This window comes from Tetrahymena thermophila, assembly GCF_000189635.1.
Source record: "Tetrahymena thermophila SB210 genomic scaffold scf_8254332, whole genome shotgun sequence".
Taxonomy (NCBI): domain Eukaryota; phylum Ciliophora; class Oligohymenophorea; order Hymenostomatida; family Tetrahymenidae; genus Tetrahymena; species Tetrahymena thermophila.
The window spans coordinates 34,663-44,512 of record NW_002476136.1 but is presented as its reverse complement, the minus strand read 5'-3'; the positions used below and the strand labels follow the sequence as shown (position 1 = coordinate 44,512).

General features: G+C 21.1%; 4 protein-coding genes across 4 annotated transcripts in view; all 4 read right to left on the bottom strand. All coding sequences in view use genetic code 6, as the record gives it.

Moving 5' to 3' along the window:
* Positions 1-1,152, bottom strand: TTHERM_001300741 (hypothetical protein; the record flags this gene model as incomplete). The annotated part of the gene is made up of 2 exons (XM_012800372.1): positions 1-292; positions 1,046-1,152. The coding sequence occupies 2 exons, from the start codon at positions 1,150-1,152 to the stop codon at positions 1-3; spliced, it is 399 nt and encodes a 132-aa protein (XP_012655826.1).
* Positions 1,153-4,272: 3,120 nt separating this feature from the next.
* On the bottom strand, positions 4,273-4,781 carry TTHERM_01300740 (hypothetical protein; the record flags this gene model as incomplete). Its single annotated transcript, XM_001025314.2, has 3 exons — positions 4,273-4,295; positions 4,352-4,615; positions 4,748-4,781. 3 exons carry the CDS (start codon positions 4,779-4,781, stop codon positions 4,273-4,275), a joined length of 321 nt encoding a protein of 106 aa, XP_001025314.2.
* A 336-nt stretch (positions 4,782-5,117) lies between these two features.
* Positions 5,118-5,648, bottom strand: TTHERM_001299740 (hypothetical protein; the record flags this gene model as incomplete). The annotated part of the gene is made up of 3 exons (XM_012800371.1): positions 5,118-5,189; positions 5,304-5,494; positions 5,558-5,648. The coding sequence occupies 3 exons, from the start codon at positions 5,646-5,648 to the stop codon at positions 5,118-5,120; spliced, it is 354 nt and encodes a 117-aa protein (XP_012655825.1).
* A 2,611-nt stretch (positions 5,649-8,259) lies between these two features.
* TTHERM_01299730 (condensin complex subunit 2) overlaps positions 8,260-9,850 on the bottom strand; it is a gene marked incomplete at both ends in the record, with an annotated part of 3,514 nt that continues 1,923 nt past the window's right edge. Inside the window, 4 exons of the mRNA XM_001025312.3 lie at positions 8,260-8,772; positions 8,867-9,193; positions 9,258-9,372; positions 9,437-9,850. The exon at positions 9,437-9,850 is cut by the window's right edge and continues 116 nt beyond it. Coding sequence (XP_001025312.3) covers positions 8,260-8,772; positions 8,867-9,193; positions 9,258-9,372; positions 9,437-9,850 — 1,369 coding nt within the window. The remainder of the gene's footprint in view (positions 8,773-8,866; positions 9,194-9,257; positions 9,373-9,436) is intronic.

Below are 9,850 nucleotides of genomic sequence, written 5' to 3'. Positions count from 1 at the left end.
TCAATTATCGGTATCGAATAAATCAAAAACATCATGTTAAATTTCAAGTTTAGATAATATTGGTATTTTAGAACTTAATGTTTCTATTTTAGCAATAGATAAAACTAATTTTCCTAATATTTAAGTTATTGAAAAAACTTCATAAAATATATTTTAAGGATAAAATTCGAACGTATTATATGAAGAAATTATATTATTTTCTTCATCCATTTAATAAGCAAAGGGCAACAAACAAGCAATAGTCGTACTGAATAGTTGGATAAGCTCAGCTGCTGGCACAACATCATTTTCTCTTTCAATTAATACATTAATTATTAATGATTAATATTATAAAATATAAATTTAAACTAAACAATTATATTAAACGATAACTTGTGTAACTTATACTATTATAGAATATAGCTAAGAATCATAAAACAGTATTTATAATATTTTCTCTTATTATGATACGTCGCTTGAATTAATAAATACTAGTAACTGTTTATTTTAAATTTGTCTAGATAGACACGTTTTATCATAATTTCAAATTCCTACCATTTAAAATATTTAAATTCCATAATAATAAGGGTATCAAAATATTTTTCTTGCTTTTAATAAATTTGAATATAGCTAATAAAAGATTAAAGACAAAGAACAGTTCATTGAATTATCAACTTATGCTATCTAAACTAATGGATAATTTTCCTTCAGTTACTTTGTAAAAAATAAATCAAGATTTACTGGAGTTACTTCAACTGCAATATATTTCTATTAAAAAAAGTGCCTTCAAAGTAATCAGAAATTACAAGGAAATCAATGCATAAATGACTGTATAAATGTAGACCCTATATAACCATTATTTTGCCTTGATTGCTAAATTGGGCAATATTTTTTATAAGATTTAAAGATATGTTAATCTATAGAACCTTCCTCTTCATATATATGCTATCCTGAAAAAAATTATTAAACCTGTGTTTTATGCAATTCTATTTAGAAGTGTGTCAAATGTTAAATGAACTTAAATTAATTGGAATGCGTTTTGTGTGAATAAAATTATTATGTTTACAAAGGTACTTGCTAACCTTCTGTAAGCTCATCAAGTAGTATTTCAGATACCGCTAACGCTGCAGTTGCTATTTCAGTAGTATCTTCTACACAACGTTCAAATTTCATGTTTTTAACTCTATAAAAGTTGAATTTACTATACATGGTTAATATACTTATGACTTCTGAACTTACAATTTTGATAGATTAAATAAAAGGAACTAATCCTCTTAGCTACTTTTAAACTATAAATATTTTCGATAAGCATATATTTATATAATCTTCTTATTAATTAGTAAACTAGTAAATCACTAATAAAAAATTTTAGACTAGTCTTTTGGTTAATGGAGGAGGTATATTGGTATCAATAATAGCGATGTTATTTATATTATTCTCTCTGATTGTTATGAGTAAGTATTACATGATAGGGACATAATTAGGAATTAAATCAAAAACTTAGAAATTTTTCTAAGTCTATCAAAGATTTGCTTCATTTCTGTTATATACTATCAATGAATTAATTCTTTTGGTTTCCAGCTATGCAATTTTTCTTTAATTTGCTGGTTTTATAGAGCTAAAAAATTCTTATTTTTTAGCATTTAGCATAATAACAATAATAATTCTTATTGCCTATCAATCATTGTTTGTGATTTACTACATTAGTCTATTATAATAATCATATCTAGAAAATATTAGTAGTAATAGCAGTCATGAACTTAAATATAAAGAAAACTAGTTTACTTTCAAAAGATTTCTGATGAAGTTTTTATCGTAGGAATATATTCAACAAAAAAAAATTAGTTTATATTTTCCTATTTATTAGTTAATAATTGAAAATCTTTTAATTCCCTTCTCTATCATAATATTTTTTAAAAATTTTTTAGTACAATGTTTATTGTGTTTGGTTTTCCAATTATTGCTTTGCTTGGCATCTATTATTTTACGTCCTTGCATTCTTTTATTAAATAATATTAGACTCATAATAGATTAATTATGCTGGGTTCTAATATTTATTTTTATGATAGTTTTAGGAATTTATTAAGATAAATTTGATTCTGCATCAAATATTGAGGAATAAAGAATATAAGAGATTAGCCTTTTTTTAAAAATTTTAATGATGATAGCTCTCTATTTAAATCCCTTTATCTAAGTTCTTCACATTTTGATTACTTTATTTGAAAATATAAAGTCATTATACCAACGTTACAAACTAAAGAAAAGAAGATTAACAGAAGATTAGCTAAATGTGTAGCTATCTAATTCTTACTCAGATATTAAACTTTATAAATTTTCGAAATCAGATGTTAAACCAAAATTAACTATTGCAAAAAAATAAAATGATTTTTAACACTAATAATCATATTTTTTAAATAAAAATATAGTAAGTGATATAAATTTAGGTGATAATAAACATGTAAATAGTTAGATAAAAAAAGATAGTGATTAATTATGATTTAAATTAATATGCATAATTTACCTTAAGATTCTTAATAGTTAATAATAAACGATAATTTATTAAATATAGGGAGTTTTAGATTTTTTTAAATTAAATAAAAGAATAATTTTTTAACTATTAGTTAAAATTAATATGAATGAAAAAAAATTAGATTAAATATTTATTTTAATTGAAATATATTTTATAATTATAATTAAATATTTTAATTCTTTGTTAAAATAAATAACATTGTTTTTCAATATTTTATCATTTTAGATTTTCAATACTAATTATTTATTTATTAAAGACTTTTCATATTTGCAAAAGAGTAATTTGAATAAAAAAAATCTGTTAGGTTTTATTTGGATCATCAAAAAAATTAAATTTTTTTCTAATGATATTTTTCCTTTCAAATATTAGTTCTTTTAATAAAAAAATATCTGAAATAGCTCTTTCATAAATATTAATGAAATTAAAAAAAATATTTTGATTGTAATCTCATTGAAGTTAGGAATATAATTTTACCTTTAAATAAGCTTTGAACTTAAACTATTATAAAATAAGATTTAAGCTGCATGTTTTTGGAAATAATAATTTAGCTCCAGACTTCGTAAATGTAAATGCTAACTTTTTAATCTTATGTGATAAGAAATCCTTAATTAAAGCTTTCTTATTGAACAGAAATTACATTTTTATTTTTTAGTAAAAGAATTTGATTCAAAAGCTGAGTAACTAAGGGTTTTAATTAAGGAATAGCTTTTATAGCATATGCTTGGTAATATGCTAAAAAGGAAAATTTAACTTCTAATTATATTTTGATAAATTTTATAAAATATTTCATTTTCAATATAAACTTATCTATTTTTAAAAAAAAGTAAGTCAGTCACATTTAAAAATATTTTATAATATATAAATTTTTTCTGATATTAAATAAAAAACTAAAATAAATTATAATTTTAGTTTATTTTAGAATGAATGACTTAAAGAATTTATTGGTTGAAACTTACACATATTCAATATAAGCTATTTTGATTTATTTAAAAAAAGAAATTTATCAAAAATTAAGACTTTGTATTAATCTAAAAAATAAACAATTTATATCTTTTACTAAAAATTTGAGTCTTTAAAAAAAGAACATTCAATTTACCATGAGCGCACTCAATAATTTAAGATAATACTATTGTAAAAGCCTGTTAATCAACAAACCATGTAAATAAAAAGATCATTTTCTTTTTTCATTTATCCAAATAAAATTTTAGAAAAAAAGTAGATTATTAAAATATTTATCAATAAGAAGAAAGCAATTAATAAAAAATAAAAATTAAATTTAAATATATAAATATATTGAATTTTAGCATTTTAGATTAGATCATTTTTAGTTTTTATGTAAATTAATTTGATGAAATTTAATAAAAAATAAATTTCCATCTATAAAAAAATTTGATTAATCAAGTTTCGAAAGAACTTACTTATATGCAAAATAGTTTTAAGCCAAAGAAAAAAATTTACTTGTTTATGAAAAAAATTATCATTTTTTTACTCTTTATTTCAATAATTGTAATTATGAATAGATTTTTCAAGTTTAGAAAGTTTTTTAATTTTATTTTACACCATAGAAAAATTTTTGATTATCTTTATTAATCATAGAAAAGAAAGACCATAGCAATTTCGTATTTAATTAGCTTCTTTTAGCTATTTACTTGATTATTTTAAACTATTTATTCATCATAATTAATTATTCAAGAAAATTAGTTTGGAAAAAAGATAATATTTTTATTAAAAGCACTAATATACTAATGAAATAATAATTTATATCATACCTAATACACTGGATTTGCTTTTATTTTAATATTTTAAGTGTTAAATCCTAGCTAATTTATACTGATGATGTACCATTTGTATTTTATACAATCCTTAAAGTTTATCCTCCACCTACTTCTTCTTATGTAGATTTCTCTTTTAAATAATTTTAAAATATACCTGATATTATCTTAGGAATACAAGGCTTTAACTAATTTAATGTATTACCATAAGGAATTTCTTTTAACTTAGAAGTTTCAGACATATCAAAATTATCATGTTAAATATCAAGCTTAAATAATGTAGGTATCTAAGAGCTAAGTGTTTCTATTTTAGCAATTGACAAAACTAATTTCCCTAATATTTAAGTTATTAAATAATCTTAAGAAAATTTATTTAGTGGGTCAAACCCTTTATTCTATGAAGAAGTGAGATAGTTTTCATAAATAATCTAAAATTCAAAAGGAATTAAAAATGCGATAGTTTTACTGAATGGTTGGACCAGTTAATCTAACTCAAACATGTTTTCTATCTCTATTAATATATTAATAATGAATGATTAATATTATAAAGTTTAATTTACAAGAAGATAATCAGGTTAAATGATAACTATGATTAATTATACAATAGTTGAATTTATTTAAGATACTGATAATAGTATTTATAATATCCTGTCTTATTATGACTCATAGTATTCATCTATAACAGATAATACTAATTGCTTAGTTTCAATAACATGTGCTGATAGGCATGTAAGATCTAAATTTTAAATTCCTGCTATTTAAAATATTTAGATTCCTTAGTAAGGATATCAAAATATTTTTCTTGCTTTTAATATATTAGATTTTAAAATCTATAATCAATCTATGAAAAATCCAAATATAGAATTATCCACTTATGATATTTTAAATAGTAGAGAATTTTCCTTCAGCTACTTTGTAAAAAATTAATCAATGTTTTTTGGAGCTGCTGCAAGTGCAATTTTTTTTTATTAAAAAAAATGTCTTCAAAATAATCAAAAATTGTAAGGAAATTAATGTATTACTGATTGTGTAAATGTTAATCCTGCATAGCCATTGCTTTGTTTAGATTGTTAAGCTGGGTAATACTTTTTACAAGATTTGAAGATTTGTTAATCTATAGAACCTTCTTCATCTTATAAATGCTACCCTGAAAAAAATTATTAAACATGTGTTTTATGCGACATCTAGAGCTGTTTAGCATGTTAAACAATCTCTAATAAATTATAGTGTATTTAATGTGAACAAAATTATTATATTTATAAAGGTATTTGCTAACCTTCCGTAAGCTAATCAAGTAACGTTTCAGGTACTGCTAAAGCCGCAGCAGTTATCTCATTAGTATCCTCTACCTAAGGTTCAAATTTCATGTTTCTTACTCTCTAAAAATTGAATTTGCTATATATGATAGATGTTTTATTAACATCAGAACTTACAATTTTTATAAACTAAATAAAAGGGACAAATCCAATTAGCTACTTCTAATAAATTAACTTTTTTAGCAAATATGTATTTGTTGAATCTATTGAATAAGAATAAAATTAAAAATTAAGTAGCAAAGTAGGTTAAACAAGTTTATTGATAAATGGAGGAGGTGTTTTAGTGTCAATAATCGTTACTCAAATTATATTTGCATCTGTCATACTAGTTAATAAATATTTAAATAAATAAAGGTTCTCATATAGTAAATTAACATAATTAAAACTATTTTCAAACTACCAAAAACTAGCTTGCTTCATTTCCTTTATTATTAACGAGCTAATTCTTTTAGTTTCAAGTTATGCAATTTTTCTACAATTAATTGGATTTTTAAATGCAATTGAAGTGAATTACAAGGCTTTAAAAATTGTCCTTATTTTCATCCTTTCAATCTATTAGCTTTTGTGCTTAATCTATTATATAAGATTAATTAAATGTTCTAGATATTAAAATACTAGTTATTGCTAAGAACTAAATTAAAATATATACTTAATATCATACAAAAGCCACTTAATAAATCTTTTGTTAGAATAGTTTATTAAAAAATAAAATTTTACAATTTACTTCCCAATTTTCTTTTTTGCTATTGAAAATGTTCTTATCCCTTTATCTATAATAATGTTTTACCATAGTTATTTAGTTTAGTTAATTTTATGCTTAATATTTTAAACAATACTGTGTATTTGCTGCATATTTTTAAGGCCTTGCTTTTAATTGCTAAATAATGTTAGACTGATAATAGATTAAATATGTTGGGTTCTAATATTTATATTTATGATAGTTCTTGGAATTTTATAAGACAGATCAGATCAAAATCCTAATTAAAATGTTGAGAATATTTAAAAAATTAGTAAATGCTTAATAGTATTAATGATGATAGCATTGTATATTAATCCTTTTACTTAAATAATTAACATTATTATAGCTTTACATAAATATTTAAAAGATTAATATGATAAGTACTAAGAAAAGAAAAGAAAAATTATGTAAAATTAAAATTACAATTACTAAGTTTAAACTTACTTAGATATTAAATTATTTAAATTTCCTCAATATGACCCTAAAAAAGAACTCAATTTAGTGAAAAAAGAGCTATCTAATTAATTTTACAAATTAGAAGTATCCAAATATAATCTTCAAACTCATTTCAATTAAAATACCGACTAGCTATGATCTAATTATTAGCAATAATCTACTTGGTATATTTATTCTTACTAAATTGATTACTTTTTTCCAATTAATTAAAATATATTTGTTAGATTCTAACAAACTTTCAATTAAAACTCTATTCAAATAAAATTAAATTATATTTTTTTTAATTTATATTTTCATGCAAATAATTCTTAAATATTTTTTTTTAATTAAATTCAATTTTAGTAAATTTTTTGTGATTTTCATAAATTTAATAGTGAATAGATTTATAGGAATATTTGAATTAAATATCATAAAACTTAGCTTATGATTTATTCTTAAATTTTTATCATTGTTGATTAAAAGCTTCTAAATTAAAAAAAAAACTAAAATATATTCATATTTCTTTCTCAGTAAAAATTTAAAATAAATTATATTATTTATTTTTTCTTGCTTTATTTTTCAATTTCAGATAAATAATGTTTGAAATAATAAAAACAAGTTATCAAATTTATCACATTTATTTTTTTTTTTCAATAAATTACATTACAGTTATAGAATAATTTATATTGAATTGATGATTCTTTTCTGAGCTTTTTTTTAGCTTAGCTTTTAAAAGTTTAATCTAAGAAAAGAAAACTTGAGGACAATTGTCATAAAATATATGGTTAAATATATTTTAATACAAACTTACTCAATTATAAAAATCTCTTAAAAAATAATCTTTCTAATGTATAAACTTTAAAGGTTATACCATAAATACAAATTATAAAACAAGTTTAAAACTGAAAGTAGTTTAAACAAACTTATCTGTGAAATAAAAAAGCAAAAACATATAATATTTAATATTAATAAAAATTAATACTAAATTTAGATTATATTTTATTCCAATTATTGAGTTAGTTAATTAGTCAAATCAAATCAAATTATAATTTATACAGATAAATACATTTTTAATTTTTTAGCCATTATAAAATATACAGTATGTTTCAAAGCAATGAAGTATACTTATAAAAAAATTTATTCACCAAAATGAATTAATTAAAAAAATATATTGATTATTAATAACAAAATTTTTGAAAAAAATTTTGTTTAATCAATAATTTTTAAAGTTTTCAATTTAACTTAAAAAAAAGCTCGGTATATGTTTATTTAAATTTATAAATATAAATTAATTAATCTTTTTTTATGATCAAATAAAATAAATATTAACTAACACACCTAAATAGTAAGATACTTTACAGAAAAAATTAAACAATTTTATTACAAGTTTATTTTAACTTAAGCCAATTTAATTTATAAAAATATTCATTTATTTATTCATGTATTTATGTATCATCTACTATAGAATTTATGTTTGATAAATATAAATCACTCTAGCTACATTTTTTCAATGTTTTAATTTCCATTTAAATTATCAGATACACCTTTAGATTTTTTACCACTATTTTAAAGGTCTTCTTCTTCATCTTCATTAATTTCTTCTTCTTCAATCTTTTTGAGTTTTTCTTGTTCTTCTTCTTATTCTTATTATCTCTTTAATTCTAACAATTCCTGTGCCAAGTCAGCTTTAGATTCTTTTGTTATACCAAAGTCTTCTCCTTCTTAATTGCTTAATTTTAATGTTTATTCATTCGCTAAATGCAAGATTGTGATAAAGCATGATTGCATTGATACTCTTTTAGCACTTTCTCCGAACATACTTGGTAATTCAGTCATCATATTAGTGAATTGAATTTATTCCATTTCTTCCTTTTCTTATTTCTTTCTTGTTTGTTTTTACTTCTAGAAATTAGCATGGTTTTCTAAAATTTTAGATCTTAATTTGTCCCAAAGTTTTCTCTTTAAATCTCTTATTTTAACATGATTCTTTTGCTCTTTGAACTATAATAAAAAATTAAGAAACATTTAATGAATGTCTGAATTTGAAATAAATAAATAAATAAATAAATAAATAAATAAATAAAAAAGAATATACTTTTTCTTCGTCTTCTTCATCATTACCATAATTTAAAGCAAATAAGTTTCTGAAGTTATTATTAATATCTAAAGAATCATCATTATCATCTATATTGATTTCTGGTAAAATATTTTCATTAATTGCAGGTTCGTTTTTGTTATTTTTCATTTCTAAGTACATTTCATTAACATTAAATGGATTAGTTAGACCTTCTGTCATTTTCATAAAAATTTTATCACTCAAAAATAAATGATCTTTATCTTCGAATATAAACTTAACACTTTTTAAATAATCTTTAATAGTTCTTTTCTTTTTATTTGCCAAAATGATATCCACTTTTTCAGTCTGTTTGTTTTATTAGCATAAAAAAATAATAAAGAAAAAAAATAATTTTATGTTTCTTAATTACTATTTTAGTATTAAAGTCGAAATATTTTTTATTTTCTTCCTCATCATCACCAGATTTTTTGTTTTTCTTCTTCTTCTTGTTAGTTTTAGGCTGAGGTAACTCATTAAATTCTTCACTAAAAGAATAAAAAACAATTTAAAATTTACTCAATTTAAAGTTTTATTTTTAATTAGTTTTACTTGAATTTCTTATGCATACCTCTACCTACTGTTTTAAGTTTTTCGTCGATTCCTGCAAAATCTAAGGGACCCTTAACTTTTCTTCTCTTAACTATATTACCTTCTTCATCTTCCTCTTCTTCCATTTCTTCTACGGAATCCTCTTCATCGCTTTTGGCTTTATCTTCATCTTCTTCATCACTTTACTTTTCTTTAGCTTCAGTGAATAAGACAACTTTTTTGTCATCTTCATCATCCTATTCTTATTATTTAAGTTTTTTTTCTTCTTCGTCTTCTTCATCCTCTCCTTCATCCACCTTTTTGTTTGGTTTTTCTTAATCTTTTCTCTCCTCTGCTTCTTCTACACCATTTATTGCTTTTTATTTTTCTTCGTCCTCCTCACTTTCTTCTACAATAATAGCCTCTATAACACTT